Genomic DNA, 21,678 nt, shown 5'->3' on the forward strand with positions numbered 1-21,678 from the left:
ATTGACTTTGCCTTTTTTTTTTTTTCCTTTGGTATGAGGAGGAAGTTCTTTGTGAATGTATCTTTGCAAGATTCCATCCCTTGCATTTCAGTGAACTTGCTTGAGCTGTTCCCCAGACTGGGGCTTCTGGGTCCTAGGAGTCGGTCGGTTCTGAGCGCTCGCGCTTCCTTACCTTCCAGAAGCCGCAGTGCCGTTCCTAGGGGTGCTTCTCCACTGGGATCTTAAGGTTTTCGTTTTGTCACTGGATGGGGCGAAGTGGTGTATTCAGTTCAGATTTTCAATTTTAAGGTTGTTAATGAAGCTGTTCTTTTTGCAAGTGTCGGCTTACTCTGTGTTTTCTCTTGTCCGTTTGGCAGTTTTGTAGACATTGAGTGTTGGCCTGATATATTCGGGTAATTTTTGTCAATTTTAGTGGTAATATCTTTCTAGTCATATTGTCCCCACCGAACATACCCTGTCTCCAGCCACTTTCTCTGCTGCACTCTGTCCCCTAGGAGCACTGAATCACTTGCAGGCCCCTGGGGGTCTCGCTGATTTCACACTTCATGTATGGTCATAGGCTGCTGTTTCTGCTTGCTTCTCTCTCTCGTTTTCATATCTGGCCAGGGTCTATTTTTCTTTGAAAATTGGGTTCTAGAACCATCTTCTCCAGACCTTTCTCAGGTCAGCCATTCTCACGTGTGTCAGTGCCCACGTGCTCCCATAGCAGTTTTATACTACCACTTAGATAACTTCCTGAAGGTCATACCCTGCATCTTGAGCACCTTTGTATTGTCAGTACTTAATACAGTACTTAGCACGTAATAAGTACTCAGTGTATTAAATTGAAGTAAGTCCTAATTCTAACGACTGTATGTTAACAAAGCGTAGAGGATGTTAGGATAGATAAAGGAGTATATCAGTTCTGTATGTATAAATGCTTGGGCTGCGTCGCATGGTCTCCTATCCGTTTGGGAGGGTGGCAGGGGGTCGAGGTGCTTTATTACTAGGGCTAATGATACCTGACCGCAGCCCAGGTAGGTGGCCTGTGCTGAGCTATGGTGCAAAGGTAATCAGTCACGTGGCAGGAACCCTTCCTATCCCCATTGTACACATGAAGCAGTCCATTTACTTTCTAGTCACACGGAAGGCAAAGGTGTGGCAGTAGTGGATAGCCCCAGCGCCCTCTTCGGGTTTCTTCACACCGCCGGGGGTTGGGAGAGCAGTGCCCTCCTGGGGGTGTGCAGTCTTGGCAGAGGGGGTTGGGTTCAGCCCTTCTGTACCTTGATTTCCTCATCTGGACACAGCAGGAGTAATACTCTTCCCTGCTCCCTAGGGTTAGCGGAGGGTTAACGGGGTGTGTTAGCTGCGCTGGTGGTATAAGGTGCCGTCTCTGACCTGCCAGTTCCACACTTAGGAATATGGCATAAGGGATATAAAATGCTAAAATATGCAGAGAGATGTAGTCACACGAGTAGCTAATATCCTGTCTTGTCTCTACTACTAGAGAAAAAAGGCAGAGAAAAAATTTAAGAGAAAGAAAATAAATGTAGTTATGGTAGTTATTGATTAGATAATTCTTTTTTTGTTCATTTTTTTCATGTTTGTTTATTTTTAAGAGAGAGAGGCAGAAAGAGAGGGAGACGCAGAATCTGAAGCAGCTCCAAGCTCTGAGCTGTCAGCAGAGAGCCCAGTGTGGTGATCGAACCCAGGAACCGTGAGATCATGACCTGAGTCGAAGTCAGATGCTCAACCAACTGGGCCACCCAGCTGCCCCTTAAATAATTTCTATAAAGCGATATCTGAATGAGATCTTTTTTCATGGCTGTTAAAATTACGCTATGCAAGAATGCTTAATGTCATGAGAAAGAACACATCAAGCCACTAAAATGAAAGAATACAGAGTGTGTCCGTTGTGTTTCTAACACAATATCTGTAGCCGTAGGTGAGGGACTGAACACAGATACATTAAAGTATTAACTTTTTATCTCAGGCAGACATTTGGGTGATTTTTAATCTTTTGTACTCGCCTATAATAATAAGTTTTCTTTGAAGTGCTTTTTCGGGTAACGTTGAGGATTAGAGATAATGTCTGCAAAGCACTTCAAGTGCGTGACCAATACACACTTAATAAGCACCGTTGTTATTAATGTGCTTAAAAGCCAGTGAGAAATCCTTCGGTCCTTGCTCCTCGGAGTGCAGCCCTGGGGCCCGTGGCGCTCCCCTCACGGGAGATGCGGCGCCTTCCTCTCCAGCACAGACTTCCCAGTCCCAGTATGTTTCTAGAGAAGATCCCACTGGAGTCCTACACGTACGGATATGGAGAGGCACTAGTGGGCCTGTGGTTCTCGAACCTTGAATATATCAGCATCCCCTGAAGAGCTTGTTGGCACACAGGGTGCTGGCCTCACTCCCCGAGTTGCTGGTGCGGAGGGTCTGCGGTGGGACCCGGGAATCCGCGCCTCTATCCAGCCTCCCCGGCTCTCCTTTTCCTGCTCCAGGAACTCCTCTTTGAGAACCACTGATCTTGCCCTGGGAGGGGTAGTCTGAGCCTGCTCAGACCTTTCACCCTTTTCTTTTTTGGGGCTTAGAGTGGTTTTTACATTTTCAAATGGTTGGGAAAAAAAAATCAAAAGAGTAGTAGTATTTCATGACAGGTGAACATTACACGAAATCTAAGTTCAGTTTCCACGGTCGTGCGTGCTTTTTCCAGAGCGGTCTGTGGCCTAGTGCCCGGCAGAGCACGGACTCGCTACAGCAGGCACGGTTTGGACTGCGGAGCCTGGAATGTTAGTGGTTGGCTTTTTCCAGAAAAACATTGCCACCCATGCTCCAAGCCATTTGGAATAAAACTGGAAACTGTAGTTTTCAGACCCTCAAAGATTCAGTGCAGAATGCATGAAACGTCTAGCAACTGTAATGACCTGCATCGCAGAGTATAGCTGTGACATTTAGAAATAATGGCCCCTAGAAAATCCCCCCGGTTTGTAGGTATTGATGGCGCTGTCTTTTTAAAAACCTCTTCAAGACCTGGTTTATTCTCATTTCTTCTTAGCCATTGAGTAAAGACAAAAGGGAAAAAAGTGTATTTGCTAAGATACAGGTCTCTTTTCACTGACGGAGTTTATGGCCGTCATTACGCAGTCACGTTAATGGTCGGGAGCTGAGTCGGGTGACTGATGGGAGGCCAGCCGTCCGCTCCTCTCGGGCCGTGGCCCCTGGGGCTTATCCGATGTTCCTGCAGACCTTGTATCTCGCCCGCCCTAAGGGGAACCCAGAACAGCTTGCAGAGAGTAGGAGCGGGGAGCGCCGGGCCGCGGCGGCGCCCGTGTGGTCCGGCCGGCGGTGATGCTGGCCCTGTGTGGGAGCTCCTCGGGCTCCTGCCCTTGCTTCAGGCTTTGCAGCTCGCCAGTTTTTGCACTTGAGAAAAACAAGGGATCGCTCAGAAAACAGACCACTTGATGCCACTGCCTTTCCTCAGCTCTTAGCGCCCTGTGAGGCATGTGTGTCCCAGGGTGGAGCTGGACTAGCATGAGCTGCAGAGTGGGGCATGTGAGTCGTTGACGTCTCTCTTCACCTTTCCGTTCACGTCAGCAAACTCTGGGGGCTCCGGCGCAAGGTGCTTTTGGATGTGGCAGCACCCCGTTGCCAAAACCAGACGCAGGCAGTGAGACCAAGAAACCGCGCAGCAAGCGGACTCAGAGGGCGGGGGAGAAGGCCGCCCCGCGCTCCAAGAAAAGGCGGAAGGACGAAGAGGAGAAGCGGGCCTTGTCCTCTGCCGCCGACACCTTCACGCACCTGAAGCAGGTGAGTTGCTCGTAGCAACTTCTTGAAAAGCGCAAAGAAGTGAGGCATCAAATGCTTTTTCAGCCCTGTCAAACCGAAACCTGATCACCACATTTCCTAATTAAAGTAGCAGCAGGGATAAAAGATGTCTCCCCAAGGGGTCTAGGAGATTTCCTCGTGGCAAGCAAAAGGGCGCGCCCGAAAGTGACAGGATAGGCGGGTTGGTGGCTGACGGTCAAGCTTGACTTGTGTTCCGAGGAGCGGCCTCGGCACCAAGACCAACGGTCTGTGGTACTTGTGACTCTGGGTGCAAGGAAACGCGGCTGGTCTCCCCCAGGGAACTCTATTCTTACACCTTTGTAGTTGTTACAGAAGGTGGGAGACAGCCACTACGAGTGCTCCGGAGGGGCCCCGGCCTCCCCTCACGCCCCGATTCTTGCCGAGCAGACATAAGGGATGTGCTTTTCTGGTCGGATGCCTGGCAGCATCCCTTTAAGGCAGATAAGAATAAAGCTCATTTTTAAATAGATTTCAGAGATTCTGTGGTCTCTCTCACTTACTCTAACATTATGATACTTGAAATTTTTAAGTCTCATTTTTCTCAAGCCTTGTTTGACTTGTAAGTTGCCTTGGGTCTTAGAAAAGTTGAGAAACACTCTGTTTTGTTTACCGTGTACATTACTCTTCAATGTGTTTTTTAATAGCAGCTCTCTCTGCTCCCTCTAATGGAACCAATCATTGGAGTGAACTTTGCGCACTTTCTTCCTTATGGCAGTGGCCAATTTAATAGTGGGAACCGACTTCTAGGAACTTTTGGCAGTGCCACCCTTGAAGGGGTTTCGGATTACTATTCTCAGTTGATCTACAAGGTATGTTTCTTCGCCAAGGTCTTACCCTTGCTTCCTCTTTGGATGCCATATCAGAATTGGTAGAGCCTGTCTTGTTTCTCCATCTAATCTTCCAAGTTTCATTTCAACTTTGGTTCAACTAAAAGGTTAAAATTTCATTGAATGTAGAGTTTCTAAGATAAACATGTGAAATTTTACATAGGTAAGAATTGAGATAGTGAACATCCATTATGTATTTCCATGGCAGAGAAAATACCTAGTTTCCTATAACAAGTGAATCCAAATTCGTAGTAAATAGAATAAAAAATGTAGTTAGCAATTTTCTCTGAAAAATGAAAAAATTTAAAAATGTATTTTGTCTAATAATTGAGGTATGAGTTATAACTAGCCATTAATTCTTAAACTACTAAAATATCTAACTCAAAATTATCTTTTGGTATTATGATTTTAGCAACATTTTATAATAGCCTCAGTAGACATTCTTTACTTCACATCTGACTTACATAAATTGATCTTTTTGCAGGAATATTTGAGGGTATCATCATTTTTCTGGAGGGCTTCTCTTCTTACTTTAGTTTAAAAATCATTCTCTTGTGATGCTCCATTTATTATCATTGTCGGCCTTTCTCTTCAGTTAGAACCTGTCCTAACTCTTACAAACGCCTTCTCTTCCAATGCAAGCTGTTCTCCAACATGACTTCATTACCTTCATGAAATCCCAGATCTTTGCCAGATTTATAATTTCACCTTGCCCTTCATTTTCATAGTATTATTGGTAGATTTCAACAATCCCTGAGAGACTGATCAATCAGTCAACAAATGACAAATTGATGACAAATGTGAAGCAGAGAGAAATGTTTGGAGGGAGATCCCTTTGTTATTAGTCACTTTAGTGTTATTGCTATGACTTTTGCTTCTTATGGAGGTTTTGGACAGTCAGGATTCTAATATTGAGGCTATGAGCTGTAATTAGAGGGTTAAGACCACAAATTCTCAAGTTTTAATATATTTTTTAATAGAACTGGGGCATATCTTAAAATTGAATGAAGGAATTTTTGAGAACTTTTTACGATTTATTGCTTAAATTTTAAAGCTGTCTTTCACTGGCTATAACAATGAAATTTCAAAAGGGATGTATAGAATAGAATAGTGTAACTTTGCTTCTTAATTTCAAGGCTTGAGCGCTCAAGCTGGGCAAAGTAAGCACACAGATCATCCGTCCAAACAGCCACGAGTGTCCCTTGACCACGAAACCTCTCGGTCTCGCACATGTATTCTGTCTTCCTGCTCTGTGCACTTAGGAAGGAAGATCCACCTTGATTATGTTTCTATAAGCTTCTGCTTCCATGTGCTAAGAATTCACAGAACTAAGTTTTAGCAAGGTCATGGCGTATTTGCTCTGTAGCATATAATTTAAAATTTTTTGGTCTTCTGCAGCAGAATAATTTAAGTAATCCTCCAACACCCCCTGCCTCTCTTCCTCCTACACCACCTCCTATGGCTTGTCAGAAGATGGCAAATGGTTTTGCGACAACTGAAGAACTTGCTGGAAGAGCTGGCCTGCTGCTGAGCCATGAAGGTAGGACGCGGCGCCTCCACGTTGCCTGCCTGGGAGGGCTGAGATGGCAGCTGACTCGTGAAGCTCCACCCGCGCATCCGCGTGAACTAAACGGGTTTCCGGTTATGTGTTTTCGCTTTTCCAGTTACCAAAAGTCTTGGGCCCAAAGCATTTCAGCTGCCCTTCCGACCGCACGATGACTTGTTAGCCAGAGCCGTGGCTCAGGGCCCGAAGACCGTGGATGTGCCCGCCTCGCTCCCGACGCCGCCTCATAACAACCAGGAGGAACTCAGGTGGATTCCTGCTTTCTCTCGTAGTTTTCAGTCACTTCATTTGTTAAAGGCACATATGTGTATCTTTGGCATAATGTCTGTCGGGATAGCACGTGGAAACATATAAGGGGTAAAATTTGGTGGAAAATGTTCTCAAATATAGTTTATAAAACACTTTTACTATTAAATGTAATTAGTTTCTGCATTTTTAAATTCCTGGATGGTGTAGGAAGTTGAACAAATTGTCAAGGAAGTGGTAGCCTCCAGTCAAAATATTCCCGAGGTCATTGTCGTTTCTGGTGTCTGCAGCTGTCTGATGAAAGAGAGCAGTAGTCACAGACGCCAGAGAAAGCTTTTGGGGAAGAGAATTTGTAACTGCTTTGTCTCAGGTCTCGGGCAGACCCGAGATTCTGCCTGGGGAGAATCCACTTCCTGTAGTAACGTAGATAGATGATCACAACCCAACAAGTTAAATCCAGGAAACGGTCTTATGTCCTGGATCAATGATTCTCACTTCCTCAGAGATCTGATGACTGCCCTCTATCTGAGGAGACACCATTCAGACTAAGCCCCTGCTTTGTTAGCGTGAAAATGAAAACCGTGGACCACAGGGGAGAAATAGCTCGTCCAGACTTAGCACCCTGGACTCCTTGTTTTCTTCTGCATCTTACTGCTAGAGATGGCCGGGTCTCCAGGGAGCGGTTGTGGGAGGTGGCCTCCTAGGTGTGCAGGTTTGGTGCCCCAGAGGAGGGACCTGCTTCACGCCTGCATTTCGGGGGCCCCATCTGGAAGCCTCTCTCAGGTCTCCGCACAACGCTCCTGCATGCGTCCTCCCTCCCCGTGGCAGCTCTCCGCTGGGGGACCAGTGGGAGACCCCACGTTTGGGAAGCACACGTGCCCTCTGACCTCAGCCGCCGAGTTAACCTCCAGCTCTCTGGGCTTGACCGTTCTCTTCTTTTCACCATACTTGGTCGGTGAAGAAAAGTAAAGGCTTCTGACGACAGTGACCAAGTTTCCCCCCGAGTTCCCACTATGAGCGTCGGCACAGCGGGCTCTCCGGGGCGCCCATGTGGCTTGCGGGCTCTTTCCTTTGGCTCCCACGGCCGCAGGCCCTCGAACTTGGCAGAGGTGTGAGTGTTCCTCCTTCCTCTGCTGTACTGTAATCTGAGCATTACCGTTTGTCGGCAGGTCAGAGGGCACCTGCTGGAGCTTTAGTCAGAAGGAAACCTGTTTAAGATGCTTAATAGTTGAATGTATTTCCTATATCTTTTTCCAAGAGATTTCTTATTTGGGCCCGAACCTATTCATTGGCTTCTTACGTTACCGCCTTCACCCAAAGGGTCCCTCGCAGCCCTGCTCGTAGCGGGGCCGGGTCGGTGCAGGCAGCTTCTGCCCCTGGGTTTCTGTGTCGAGGTGTCGTGCTTGTTCTGCTGTCAGGATCCAGGCGCACGGTGGCGATCGGGACTCTCCGGACAGTTTCGTCCCCTCGTCCTCTCCTGAGAGTGTGGTCGGGATGGAAGTGAGCAGATACCCCGATCTGTCGCTGGTCAAGGAGGAGCCCCCAGAGCCTGTGCCGTCCCCCATCATTCCGATTCTCCCCAGCAGTGCCGGGAAAGGTAGGGACGCCCCCAGCCTGGCAGTTTCTCCTCACAGCGTGCGGGTTTGCTGATGTCCATGGTCTGGTTCTGGAAAGCCATTAACACTCAATCCGTCTTTCCTTCCCCACCGCCCTTCCTTCTATCCCTTTCTACCCCCTTCCTACCCCCCCCTCCCCACCTTTAAGGTTTGGAATCTAGAAGGAATGACATTAAGACTGAGCCTGGCACTTTATTTTTCACACCACCATTTGGTTCCTCTCCAAATGGTCCCAGATCGGGTCTTATATCTGTGGCAATTACTCTGCATCCTGCGGCTGCTGAGGTGAGATGAAATGGCCTTTTCACATTGGAAACGATGTCCCCGTCCTCAAAGGGATGTCAGGTGGCTTAGCTCAGACTTACATGTAGGGTCACTAGTGACTGTGGACACCTAGGCTGCTCCCCGGCGCCGCAGCGGGCCCGCCGGAGCCGGGGCAGATGGACCGCGCGGGTGCTGGGGAGCGAGACCGTGCGGGAGGGGCCGTCCGGAATGAAGCAGTGTGAGCGAGCGGGCGGCTGCTCTCAGACGCTCCTGACTTGCTGGGAGTCTCTTTCTCTCTCAGTTCTGGGAGGGTGTTGGCAACCGAACCGATAGCCCAGTGACAGGCCATGTTGGCCGTCAACAGAGCTTAGCGCTGGCGTGACGCGCCCACCCTCATGGGCTGTCGCAGAGCTGGACAGAGACCGCGCCCGGGGAGTTTCTGCCCAGCCGTGGACACGGACCAGGTTTAGCTCCTCCCGGCGGTGGTGTCCGCTCCGCCCGCCACACCGGAAGGTAGCTGACGGAGTCCAGTGCTCGTGCAGATACTTAACGTTGGCTGGGACCCTGGGTGAGGAATCCCGGTCTGTTAAAACGGTCCTTTCCCCCGGAACTCTTCAGCCTAAATAAAGGGGGGAGGGTGTGCTCACTCGGGGCAGTTGGCTTCCGTGGCTCGCTCTTGCCCTCAGTGGGGGTAACACAGTGTTTACGCCTCTGTTTTAGAACATTAGCAGCGTTGTGGCTGCGTTTTCCGACCTTCTCCACGTCCGAATCCCTAACAGCTATGAGGTCAGCAATGCTCCCGAGGTCCCGTCTGTGGGCCTGGTCAGCAGCCACAGAGCAGACCCGGCTCTGGAGTGTCGACAGCACGTGTTTGTCCGTGGGCCTCCGCCAGGATCTGCAAACCCTCCCCGCTCAGCCAGCTCCTACCGGCTGAAGCCGCCCAGCGCGCCCTACCGCCCAGCGGGCGACGGTGAGCTGCTCCGCGCTGCTCGGCCCCGAGTTCGCCCTTGATTCCCAAGGGAAGTGTGTTCTCTTTAAACTCCCACGTCAGTTTTTAACAAGTGGCAGGCCGCGTGTCGGTGCGTAGTCCTGGATAAACTAACCGTCTGCGGGCGTTCTGGCGTTGGTGGGGTGCTGGCGTCAGCGCTCCGGGATGGACGTCCTGTCACGTTGTCTCCCCGAGTGCCCAGCGCACCGACTGCCCCTTCCTGTCACACGCGGCTGGCGTCTGCACTGTGTCCCCCCTGCCTTCCACACCGCCCTCCCGTCTCCCCGTGGCCGTGCTGGGCGCTCCCCCTCGGAATCTGGCCCGTCCCACCCTGTTCCCCACAGCCTGGCAGCTGCCACGTGGGCCTCCTGTGGGAACGCTTCCCGCCAGCGGCCTGTGAGGGGTTTGTCAACTCCCGGCCGCCATCCGCTTGTCCCACACTCGTGTCCCCTGCTCTCCCTCTCTGCCGCGCGCCCTGCATGAACGCTGTGCCTGGACTCCCCACCACGTGCTCACCTGGGCCTGGACGCTGCTCGCCCGCTGTCCCTTCCCAAGCCACCCATGTTTCAACGTGTGCCTGTACCTCTTCAGCTTGTAGAAAACAGTTTCTGTCGTCTTAGCCTTCAAGCAAAAGCAGCACGTAGGGTGGGTGGTGATCCAGCCTGGTGGGTCGCTTTCCTCTCGTGCTGCACGTTCGAGCAGCTTCCCCACTGCTTGAGACGTGTGCACCATGCGTGCCTGTGACGCGTGCCCGGTGACCGTCAGTGAGGAAGGGTAGTGAGGGAGCTAGTGAGCCGCGCTGTGAGTCGGCGCAGTGTGGTGTCACACCTTGTGCCGCCTCGTGCTGTGCGTCACCTGCAGTCACTGATGAAAGACTTCTGCGTTTAGGTCTTTGTGGATACAAGGAGGCCACGCATGCCACGGCAGAAGGCACGGCTCTCAGACCCCAGTGGTGCTGTCACTGCAAAGTGGTTATTCTTGGAAGCGGCGTGAGGAAGTCTTTCAGAGACCTGGCCTTTGCCAACAAGGTACGTGGGCGTTCCTCCTCGGCCCGCCGCCGCCCGCCTCCGCCCGTGTCCCGAGAGCCCCCGTGTGGTGGCTCCCCGGGCCGCGTTCCAGGAGGCAGCTCCGCAGGGGCCTGGCCTGCTTCCGGAGAGCCAGGTAGCCGCCGTGGACCTTCAGTCAGGTGTGACGAGAGCGGCGTGTTCCTAAAGAGAGTGAAGCGGGGATAATCGAGTTTAGTTTTGTAAATTTATCTTCTCTTTGGCTAAATTTCTAGATGCCAGTATTTGCAGGTAGTTACTTGTACTTTTAGGACAGAGAGCAACTTTCACTTTTATTTCATTAAAAAAAATTTTTTTTTCCAACGTTTATTTCTGAGAGGAGAGAGAGAGTGGGGGAGGGGCAGAGAGAGAGGGAGACACAGAATCCGAAGCAGGCTCCAGGCTCCGAGTTGTCAGCACAGAGCCCGACGTGGGGTTGGATCCCACAAACCGTGAGATCATGACCTGAGCCCCCCAGGCGTCCCCGCTTTCACTTTAAACACAGCATAAAAACCAACATCGTATAGCTTGCTTTTACGAGATTGTGATTTGTTGAGATCCTTACACATTTCTCTCCGCTTTTCAGGATTCCCGAGAAAGCCCCCACCGAGTGGAGAAGGACGTCGTCTTCTGTAGTAATAACTGCTTCGTTCTTTATGCCTCAACCACACAAGCGAAAAACTCAGACAGCAAGGTAAGATCAGGCTGGTGTCCGTTAGTGAACGTGTCCAGTGAGTGACTTCCATGCTTTTGGCCCATGTTAATGAGCAGAGCAGGTGCACAGCTCTCTGGGTACAGGGCGCACAGGGAGAGCTGCTATGGGCGGGGAAAGGGCGGCCCGTGTGCGATTTCATGGAAATCTCGCTTCTGTGACAAGGGGGCAAAAGGCTTGGACCAGGTCTTGAAAGTTCAGAATTGACTAAAACGCTAAAAGTAACACAGTCTTTAAGTTTACTTATGTAATTAAAAATACCTTAACTTCATTACCACCGTAATTACAACTCGTATTGATGTTATCCTGATGGATAAACCCGTTCCCGAAGACGGTTTTAGTCTGGGCGTGTGTGTCGTGGTGGGCACGGCCTCCTTCCCCTGCTCCTGTGGGACTGAGGTGTGGGCGTGTGGCTGGCGCGGGGCAGGGTCGTTAGCCATCGGTGTGGAAGGGAGCCTTTCCGCGTGGTGATGCTGACGGCCCTTCCCCCCCCTGCGCATCACTGCTCTGCTGTCTCCTGGAAGAAGGTTCTGGAGACTCTTCTTTTCATAATAGGCAGTAGTCTCCAGTATAATGAAATCAAGCTATATGTTAAAATAGGTTTAGACTTGAAATTAGACTGTGTCAGTCGCTATAAGAGAAGGAATTGGTTGTTTACCAGATAATTTTTTAATTTGGTGTCCTGTTCCTGCCTGCTCCAGGAGTTATGGGAGGTGTGTCTTCTCAGACAGCTGCTTGGGGGGTGGTGTGAGAAGAGGGGGCCCTGTGGGTTGGGGGTTTACGAGTTGGTGAGACTCTGCCCCCCGGGAGAAGGTCCTGGGCCTTCTCTCGGACCTCACCTCTTCTGGCAGCGGGGTCCAAGCCTGGCAGCGTGGGGAGGAGGGCCGTGTGGTGTACGGAGGGCCGGTGCCCTGCGTTGGCATCTGTGCCAATCAGCTCAGGCTGAGGCTGGCAGTCTGGAAGTCGGGAGAGTGGGGCGAAGCTCGGAGGAGGCCACGTCCCCAAGTTCTGACCTGGTTTAACAGGAACCACCGCTCCCGTCGTGCAGACTGAGCGAGCGAGCCCCTCTTCAGGTGGACTTTTCTGGCTCTCTCGTGGTTAGACAGCAGTGTCCGAGGAGGTGTGGGAGCAGAATGCTTTCCAGGGCTCAAGGCTTTGCCCAGTGGGCCTGGGGAGGGGCCCCGCCCTGCCCCCCAGGCCCAGACCGCGTGACGGCAGCTGCTCCGCCCTAGAACCGCTCTGTTTCTGTCCCTGTCTGTGCAGGAACCCGCTCCTCCGCTGCCCCAGTCGCCCGGAAGAGAGCCGCCTGCCAAAGCGGTTCACCAGTACAGCAACAACACCTCCACCCTGGATGTGCACCGCCTCCCGCAGCTCCAGGAGGAGGCGTCCCCGCCCGCGTCCCCGCCCATCACGTTCCCTCCGGCCTTCGAAGCGGCCAAAGTGGAGGCAAAGCCAGACGAGCTTAAGGTAACAGTCAAGTTGAAGCCTCGGCTCAGGACCGTCCACGGCGGCCTCGAGGACTGCCGGCCGCTCAGCAAGAAGTGGAGGGGGATGAAGTGGAGGAAGTGGAGCATTCACATCGTGCTGCCCAAGGGGACGTTCAAGCCCCCCTGCGAGGACGAGATCGACGAGTTCTTGAAGAAGCTGGGCACCTCCCTGAAACCCGACCCTGTGCCCAGGGACTACCGCAAGTGTTGCTTCTGCCATGAGGAAGGTGACGGGTTGACGGACGGCCCGGCCCGGCTGCTCAACCTTGACCTGGACGTGTGGGTCCACCTGAACTGTGCGCTCTGGTCCACGGAGGTCTACGAGACCCAGGCCGGCGCCTTGATAAACGTGGAGCTGGCGCTGAGGCGGGGCCTGCAGATGAAGTGTGTCTTCTGCCACAAGATGGGCGCCACCAGCGGGTGTCACCGGTTTCGGTGCACCAACATTTACCACTTCACTTGCGCCATTAAAGCACAATGCATGTTTTTCAAGGACAAGACGATGCTGTGTCCCATGCACAAACCAAAGGGGATCCACGAGCAGGAGCTGAGCTACTTCGCCGTCTTCAGGCGGGTCTACGTGCAGCGCGACGAGGTGCGGCAGATCGCCAGCATCGTGCAGCGCGGCGAGCGGGACCACACCTTCCGCGTGGGCAGCCTCATCTTCCACACCATCGGCCAGCTGCTGCCGCAGCACATGCCAGCCTTCCACTCCGCGAAGGCGCTCTTCCCCGTGGGCTACGAGGCCAGCCGCCTGTACTGGAGCACACGCTACGCCAACCGCCGCTGCCGCTACCTGTGCTCCATCGAGGAGAAGGAGGGCCGCCCGGTGTTCGTCGTCCGAATCGTGGAGCAGGGCCACGAGGACCTCGTCCTGAGCGACTCCTCCCCTAAAGGTAACGTCGTGGCTGTGGGCTCCGCCCAGGGGCCTGTGTCTGGGTTCTCCTCTTGCTCATGCTCCTTTCAGATCTCACAAGCACAGACGCGGGCCTTTCCTCCACACGTGTGCACATGTGTGCGTGTGCGACATCTCGCCGGCCGTCCCTGCCCGCCGTCCCTGCCCGTGGCACTCGTTGGGCCTCCTCCAATCCAAATAGGCATTTGAGCGAACCTAGTCGAACGAACGTACAGTTGCTAACCCGGTGATCGCCCGTTTGCATCGGGACCCTCCGGAGTCGAGGGTGCGAACTGTGTTCGAAGCGTCTTGGGTACGCTGCCTTGGAGGAGGAGTGTCAGATAATGAACGTATTTGGAGCAAGGAATTAGACACTTAGTTTTGACCATAGCATTAAACCTAAGTGGTCATTTTATTGATGCAGAAGGTACTGAGGATTGCTTTTTTTTTAAGTTCAGCAACTTTAAAAAAAAATGTATGAAAATGCCCTGAAGGTAATAACTCCAAGGAAATACCAATTTACTGTTTTAATTAAAATCTGAGAGAAAAGAATTGTATTTCTCTACACTGCTAATTGGACTGATTGCTTAAGTTCGGTGCCTGCTGTGAAGATGAATTAAGTTCTTGCCTGAATTTGATACGTTGAGCTTTCTTCCCACTTTCACTCGTTAATTTTCTAAATGTGGCCGATTCTTCCCCAGATTTCGTGAAGTCTTCCACGTAAGCTGCTTCCTGACCGGCAGGTGGTGCCAGGCTTCACGAGGAAATCGGGAACCCGTGGAGCTTCCATCTTTATTTTGCTCTGGTTTTCGACTTTGTCCTGTTTTCCTCTGTTTAGCCAAGCGCAAGTTTGTTGTAAACTCTTTTGTTGTTGTTTGTTTTGGCCACATGCAGGTGTTTGGGATAAAATTTTGGAGCCCGTGGCCTGTGTGAGAAAACAGTCTGAAATGCTCCAGCTCTTTCCAGCATATCTGAAGGGAGAGGACCTGTTCGGGCTGACGGTGTCCGCGGTGGTGCGGATCGCGGAGTCCGTGAGTATCAGGTGGCCGCTCCGCGCGTGCTGTTCCTCAGTGGGACCGCTCCCCTGGGAGCCGCCCCAGCCCCGAGGCCTGGAGGTCGCGCTCTGCCGTGCATTCGCTCTCTGGGTGTCTCTCAGGGCACCTGTGACGCATCAGGAGACCTCAGTAAATGTTCACGGTCAGTGAAGCGACTGTGAGGTGACTCACAGGTCAGGTTGTCTTCACAGGTGCCTGCAAGGCCGGGGCGAGGGCAGAGCTGGGTGAGGGAGGGGACCCTCGTCGTCTCCGCTGCTTCCTCACGTTTTCTGCACTTGGCAATGTTGATGTGTCCGGCCCCCAACACTGGGGTGTTGACCGCCCCCTTCCTGCCCCCTCTCGAGGGCCAGCCGCCAGAGGACAGTTGGGTTGCAGGAGCACCAGGTCGCCTCTGATGTCTCTTTGCAACCTTTTAGGGTTACAGGCGTGCTTGCCAGTGGGTCCATGCCGTGCTTTTAGGAAGCTGCCTGATTACAAGGCAGTATTTTCAGGGAGAAAAAAATCATTGATGGTTCGTGGCTTTAGTTTTGGTTGTGGTTTTGGTTTTTTGGAGAAGCGAGGACATGCAGTGGCCACTGAGTTACATGCGCCCCTTCTTGTTTAGGTTGGGCCCTGCCTAAATGATACATATGTTTCAGGTCCGTAGAGAAATGTGTTCACAAGAAACATAATCTAGGACAGACTTACAGCACAGAATTATTTTACGAGTAAATTTCCGAGGTTACCGCCTACACTCTCAGGGAATTGAGTGTGATAACCTCGAGGAAGAAGTGAGAGATCTAGAAAGCAGACCATACGCAATGTTGTCTGACTGCATTTAATTTTTAAATTTCCAAACAAAGACACAGAAGTTGAAAGCGGGAAGCTGCGAGGTAGCCAGCCCGCTCCCCGCGAGGGCCGGCCTGGTCGGTCATTCCTCCGGAGCGTCCGCAGGCTCTCGGAGCTCCGCAGACGGTCCAGCGGGGCCCCCGTCGCGCCGCCTCCCACGGCCTGCGGCCCGGCTGACGCGTGCGCCTTGCGTCCCTGCCCGTTTCCAGCTGCCCGGGGTTGAGGCGTGCGAGAACTACACCTTCCGCTACGGCCGCAACCCGCTCATGGAGCTCCCGCTGGCCGTCAACCCCACCGGCTGCGCCCGCTCGGAGCCGAAAATGAGTGCCCATGTCAAGAGGTTTGTGTTAAGGTATTTTGTTTTAACTTCACATAGTACAGCCCAGGGTTTCTAGGCGCATTGGTGGCTCTCGTGCGTGATCTGTGTGCTGCTTACAAACCCTGCTGCCCCGGCTGTGCCTGCGCCGCCCGCGTGGCTGACCCTCCGCGTGGCCCTGCTGGGCGGCTTGCCGCGTGCCTGCCTGCCGGCGAGACCTGGAGCCGCCCGGCTCGGGCGGCCTTCGGAGATGTCTTCAGTTGTCCTTTCGTTCCTTCCCGCTGACGTGCCGCCGCGTGCAGACCGCACACCCTGAACAGCACCAGCACCTCCAAGTCCTTTCAGAGCACGGTCACCGGCGAGCTGAACGCGCCCTACAGCAAGCAGTTCGTGCACTCCAAGTCCTCGCAGTACCGCCGGATGAAGGCCGAGTGGAAGTCCAACGTGTACCTGGCGCGCTCCCGCATCCAGGTGAGGGCAGCCGTCGTCCGGGCGGGGCTGGGGGCGCACGGCACGCAGCGTCACGTCCGTGCTCCCGCGTCCGGGGGAGGGCGTTGGGGCGCACCGTCCTCCCACATCGTGTTGTTGGTAACCCTGGGGTCCCGTGTGTCTCATGGAGCACCATCCCCTCGCCCCGCCCCCAGATGGAAAGGCCCCGGAGTCCACATCTTTGCATCTTCACGAAAGCTCGCGGCAGGCGGGAGGCGTGGTAGTTTGCACACCGGGATGTGCGCGCGCGCCCCCCCCCGCGCGCCCCCCCCCCAGCTGCCCCAGGTACTCGTGAGAGATGCACACGAGACCAAGTCTCAAGGTGCTCTGTGTGCGGAGTCCTCGTCTGGGAGACGTGGAGTACCGTGCGGCTGAGCTGTCGGGGGCCGAGCGCGTGAATCCATCTCCCGTCCCTACTTCCGGGCCGCCCGGGTGGCACCCCCGAAGCTCACTCTGCCCTGCACCCCATCACCCTGCGCGCTGTCCTCTGCGCCCCCCACCCGGAGCGTCGTCCGCTCCTGTGGCCTGTCCCCTCAGGAGAGCCCCCGCAGGTCCACTCTCTGGCCCTGCACCCTACGGTCCCCTGCCTCCCAGTCCCACTGGACCCCGTGCCAGCTCCTCAAAATAGAAATCTGACTTGTAGTCTGTTGTCTAGACTCATTTGGATTCTCGTTCCTTTGTTGGAACCTTTTTCCTCATTTGGGAAGATTTTAAGATCTTCTTGTTGTTCTTGATATTTGGACATTTTACAAAAAATGTGCCTGTGTTTGGATCATTTTTTTGGTTTTATTTTCCTTATTTGTACTGGAACTTGGGGCCTTCAGTGTGAGAAATGTTTAATTCTTTTGCACGTTCCTCCCTCCGTTTCTTTCTGTTTGAACCTTGGAGGGAGACTGGACCGTGGGATCTGGGGTCCCACAGCGCGGGCCCTGGAGCAGCAGCACCGCCTGGGTGGGATCTCTGAGGCTTCCCAGCCTGGCCCCGCGGGGGCCCCGGGGACGAGTGCTATGGCAGAGGGGACTTCTGTCGCCGCCAACCCTCCTCCTCTGCCCTCTGCCTCTGGCTCCCTGGTCCTCGTCCTGTGACTGCTCCTTCATCTGCTCATCTTTCTTTTGTATGAAGAAAAATTGCATAAGAGCTCTTTCTGCTCTTGCTCTGATTTGATACTTTGTTGCCAAATTACAAATACACTGTCTTGTCCCTCTGCGGTTGCCTCAAGATCAGAGCCCCTCCGCTTCCTGGGGAGCCCGGGGAGGGGGGTCCACTCCTGGTGGGGGGTCCTTTCCGTGTGAGTGTTCCCAGGTAGCTGGTTCGCCGTTCCCCACTCCTCCCGGGCCTCACCGCGCAGGCGCACCCGGGCCCGATGTGCGGTCTGCCGCCCCCGCGGCTCTTCCCGCCGGTGCCCCGAGTCCTCTCTCCGGCCGGATGTCCTGCTGTCGATGAGCTGTGATTAAGGACACCGTCCCACAACCGAAAAATGTTTCTTTTTCGTTTTCCCCAAAATTGCTTTGCCATCAGTATCTTGGACAAACACTCCCACTATGGGTAGATTCAGGCTTGTGGAGGGTATTCCCAGGAGTCAGAGAACTGTATAAACTACATGTGCCTTTCACCTTGGTAGACGTTGTGGGGGTTTTCGACAAAGTGCACATTTCTTCCAGGGCCTGCGAGACCGTCTCTCCCCCCACCCCCACCCCCCACCCCCTTAGTGCCACCGCCCTTACATCTCTGCCAGCCTGGTGCCCCTTCCTTAACCGCACTTTCTAGCTGCTGACGGACCAGCAGCTTTGCAGTTCGCCGTTGGGGTTTGCTCTTCTGTAAAGTACAAGTTCCTCCCCTATCCGTTTCCCAGTTCGTAAGAGCGTGTGCTAATGTGTGGATTCCCCTATAAAAACATCCTTTGGCTGCTAGGAAATGCGGCTTCTTTTTTCTTTAAAAGCGTTTTAGTTTTGAGGGACTCCTGGGTGCCTCAGTCAGCTCCGGTCACGGTCTCTCAGTGTGAGTTTAGCCCCGTGCTGAGTGCGTGGAGCCTGCTTGGATTCTCTCTCTCCCTCTTCTTTCTGCTCCTCTCCCACTTGCTCACTCTCTCTCTCAAAATAAATAAAAGTAAACTTTAAGAAAAGTAATTTTTGCATAGTCAAATGTATATGTTTTTCTATAGCTCTTAATCTTGGTGAAGACAGTAGGCTATGTTGTATATTTGGTTTCTTGGGTTTCTGTAGTTAGAGATTTTATTTTTTATGTTTAAAACAATTGTATTTTCTTCCATTGAATAACTAGTTGAAGCACCATTTAGTAAATATTCCTCCCGTATTACACTGAATTATGACACCGCCATCCTGTGACACAGTGTTATGTGTTAAATTTTCACATATGTGTGGATCTGCTTGGATTCTTTGTTCTTTTTCATTGATCTCCCTGTCCTTTTAAGTTTATTTTGAGACTGAGAGTGCAAGTGGGGGAGAGGCAGAGAGAGAAGGAGGGAGGGAGGAAGAGAGAAAATCCTAAGCAGGTTCCATGCTGTCAGCACAGAACTCGACTTGGGGCTCGATCCCACCAACGGTGAGATCATGACCTGAGCCGGAATCCAGAGTCTAATGCTCAACTGAGTGAGCCCCCCAGGTGCCCCTCCCTGTCTGCTCTCACTCGGAGCTATATTGCTCTCTATACATAATGTTACCTTTTGTGTTCTGGTTCGGTCACCTCAGAGCTGGAATTGAACAGATAAATTGCATAAGTTTTTCCACCAGAAGATGATTCCCCCCCTGAGGCATCTAAGGCGCCGGTACTGGGTGCCCCACGGGTGCCGGATGTCGTTACACCCGGGGACCCTCCCAGTTAGCACATCCTCTTCCCTACTCGGTTTCTGCCGGCTTCGGCCAGTTTGAGCTGAGAAGGAGGGCACTCCCACCGGGGTAAGAAAATAACCAAACACTCACGGCCGTTGTCTGTATTCCTTTCGGCGTGTTATCTTCCCAGAATTTGCCATGCAAAACCGCACACGTGGACTGTGACGTGTCAGGCCCGTGGCCTGGACACTAGGAGCTGCCAAACCAGAGGCCTGCGTCCGTGTTTCAAGCCAGTTCCGACTTCCGCACATTTCTCAGGACTCAGGACTCTAGGGGAGAAGGTTCCCTTTCAGAAGAATTTCATTTCTTTCCAACTTTCCTGGCGCAGAGCAGCTGTCCCTGCTTCCAGGGGCTCCTCACCAAATCTGAAACCTGACCGAGTATTAGCAGCCCCCGTGGTCAGCCCTGCTCCTGATTTGTTAGCTTTGCCGTCCTGCCGTGTCCTTTTAGAAATAGTCACGGGATAAAATAAACACCAGAAGCCGTCAGCGTGTTTAGTTGGCGGGGTCTCAGCGTGAATGGCACAGAGGACAAGGCGGCCGGGCGCAGGCGCAGTGCGGGCCGACAGCGGTGTGACTTTGTCAGTGCGCTGTAAGAATTTTGTGTGAGAAAGACACAAGGCAGGATGGTAGCGGCATTGCTCTAAGTGGTAGGATGGTTTCAGATGACAGTATGTATGTTCAGTAGAGAAGATTTGTGTTCAGGTGAGCTGTCCGGCGCGGCACGTAGGGTGAGGCCTTTGTAGGAAAGGATCCGTTTGGTGTCCGGGAAGCGAAAGCGATTTGCGAGGCACATGTACACACTGTGTCCTCTTTTTGCAGGGGCTGGGCCTGTATGCCGCTAGAGACATCGAGAAGCACACCATGGTCATCGAGTACATCGGGACCATCATCCGGAACGAAGTCGCGAACAGAAAAGAGAAGCTGTACGAGTCTCAGGTGAGTGGCAGCGGGGCGCCGGGGGCGGGCTCGCTGCCGAACAGAAGGCCCGCGTGGACATCCTGCGTTTCCCGCGTCGGTCTTCCCTCACTCAGTTGGTGTCACCGTTGGCGTGGGTAGACCTGTAGGTTAGAGGGCCCGGCGCTGCCTCTCGAGCGTAGATGTGCGCTCACCCACGTGGACAGTTGTCCACTGACGGTCGCATGACCCCACAGTGAGTGTGATGGGGCCGTGCTTCCGCTCCCTTCCGACCCGTCTTCCCGTGGGGACGCACGCGAGGAGTGTCTGACCTTTGTCTTGCAGAACCGCGGCGTGTACATGTTCCGCATGGACAACGACCACGTGATCGACGCCACGCTCACCGGAGGGCCTGCCAGGTGAGGCTCCGCTCCGGGCCCTGGGCTCCCGGCAGCCTCCGTGCTGCGTTCAGGGCAGACAAGTTCACAGATTGTTCTGTTCTGTTAATGGGCAGGGAGGAAGGTAATTAGGAGAAAGTTTCTGCTAAGAACTAGGGGTTTTTAAAGCTGCCTCCAGCCATTGCGTAATGAACAGTTTTCTGAAACGGCGGCTTGCAGGTACATCAACCATTCGTGTGCGCCGAACTGTGTGGCTGAAGTGGTGACTTTTGAGAGGGGACACAAAATTATCATCAGCTCCAACAGGAGGATCCAGAAAGGAGAGGAGGTAAGAGTGTGGATCGTGTCTGCTTCCTGCTTTGACCGGTCCGCTCGGCCTGTTGTTTTCCCAAGTCTTTACTGCTGGAGAAATTCTCCTTGGGGTGGGGGGTCGCCACCCAGTCACTTCACCCAGGGACAAACCGCCAGCCCCCTCCTCAAGGCGGCACAGAAGTGCCCGATGCCCGCTCCTCCCCGGTCCCTCGTGCACCCCGAGCTCCTGCCCCCGCCTCGCCCACCTCTCGTTTTCCCGTGTCACCCCATTGGTCACAGTTGGGCCGTGTCCTTCTCAAAGATTTTACTTGTCATCGAACTGATGTTTGAGACTACGGGACTGTGGCCTTCGGTCTCCAGGGACACGTGGCTCACGTGAGGCCACCGTGAGGCTGTGGGTGGCCACTTGGGGGGCAGCGTGGGGTCTGGATTGCTTGAATTCACACTTAGGATCGGTATGAGCTTACGGTTTTTCTCAGCAGATTTTCAGACAGTTTGGCTCTTTTGTTGTTTTTTCTTCCAAATGCTGGATGGGGCGCTTGATGCTTGTGTCTTTGGTCTCACAGACACCTTTCACTTGTTGAGGTTATTGAGGTTATTGCTGGTCTAGACCAGTCATTTGTGATCTGGAGTTCGTGTCCCACAGACGCAATGGCCACACATTTCAGGGTGCTCGGGGGTTAGGGGCCTGTGCGTTTTCACGTTGTTGGAACCCCCAGCCCTTTGAATAGAGCTATGGGGTCATTCTTGGAGTGTTCTGGTCGTTGTTTAGAATTCCCTCTTTTACATCAAGAGTCTGCCCAAGGCCCGTTGTGCATCTCAAAGGATCTTGATGAGTAGGTAAGAGGAAGCTGGTGGGAACCTGGCTCGGAGGCCTGTGGGCCCCAGGCCGGTCCTCCCCTTCTGCCCCAGTAGTCTCGGGGGGTGGCTCAGCCTCTCCGAGCCCCTGCTTCGCTCTGTGTGACATGGAGAAGGTTTCCATGAAGGACCTGTGAGGCCCCAGCGAGAGGGAGGCCCCTGTGAGTGCCCCTGTCTCCCCGAGGCGAGCAGCGCCTTCCTTGGGGTGTG

The 21,678-nt window shown here is 53.3% G+C and overlaps 1 protein-coding gene across 1 annotated transcript in view; it reads left to right on the forward strand.

Annotated features, from left to right (window-relative positions):
* The window catches only part of KMT2C (lysine methyltransferase 2C), a 217,376-nt gene that overhangs the window by 193,395 nt on the left and 2,303 nt on the right, over nucleotides 1-21,678 (forward strand). Inside the window, exons 46-61 of the mRNA XM_029954361.1 lie at nucleotides 3,574-3,786; nucleotides 4,470-4,634; nucleotides 6,051-6,192; nucleotides 6,317-6,464; nucleotides 7,881-8,059; nucleotides 8,227-8,363; nucleotides 9,063-9,312; nucleotides 10,219-10,358; nucleotides 10,960-11,067; nucleotides 12,349-13,468; nucleotides 14,362-14,498; nucleotides 15,560-15,702; nucleotides 15,969-16,137; nucleotides 19,826-19,942; nucleotides 20,246-20,319; nucleotides 20,518-20,626. Coding sequence (XP_029810221.1) covers nucleotides 3,574-3,786; nucleotides 4,470-4,634; nucleotides 6,051-6,192; nucleotides 6,317-6,464; nucleotides 7,881-8,059; nucleotides 8,227-8,363; nucleotides 9,063-9,312; nucleotides 10,219-10,358; nucleotides 10,960-11,067; nucleotides 12,349-13,468; nucleotides 14,362-14,498; nucleotides 15,560-15,702; nucleotides 15,969-16,137; nucleotides 19,826-19,942; nucleotides 20,246-20,319; nucleotides 20,518-20,626 — 3,351 coding nt within the window. The remainder of the gene's footprint in view (nucleotides 1-3,573; nucleotides 3,787-4,469; nucleotides 4,635-6,050; nucleotides 6,193-6,316; nucleotides 6,465-7,880; nucleotides 8,060-8,226; nucleotides 8,364-9,062; nucleotides 9,313-10,218; nucleotides 10,359-10,959; nucleotides 11,068-12,348; nucleotides 13,469-14,361; nucleotides 14,499-15,559; nucleotides 15,703-15,968; nucleotides 16,138-19,825; nucleotides 19,943-20,245; nucleotides 20,320-20,517; nucleotides 20,627-21,678) is intronic.

This window comes from Suricata suricatta, chromosome 2 (genome assembly GCF_006229205.1).
Source record: "Suricata suricatta isolate VVHF042 chromosome 2, meerkat_22Aug2017_6uvM2_HiC, whole genome shotgun sequence".
Taxonomy (NCBI): domain Eukaryota; kingdom Metazoa; phylum Chordata; class Mammalia; order Carnivora; family Herpestidae; genus Suricata; species Suricata suricatta.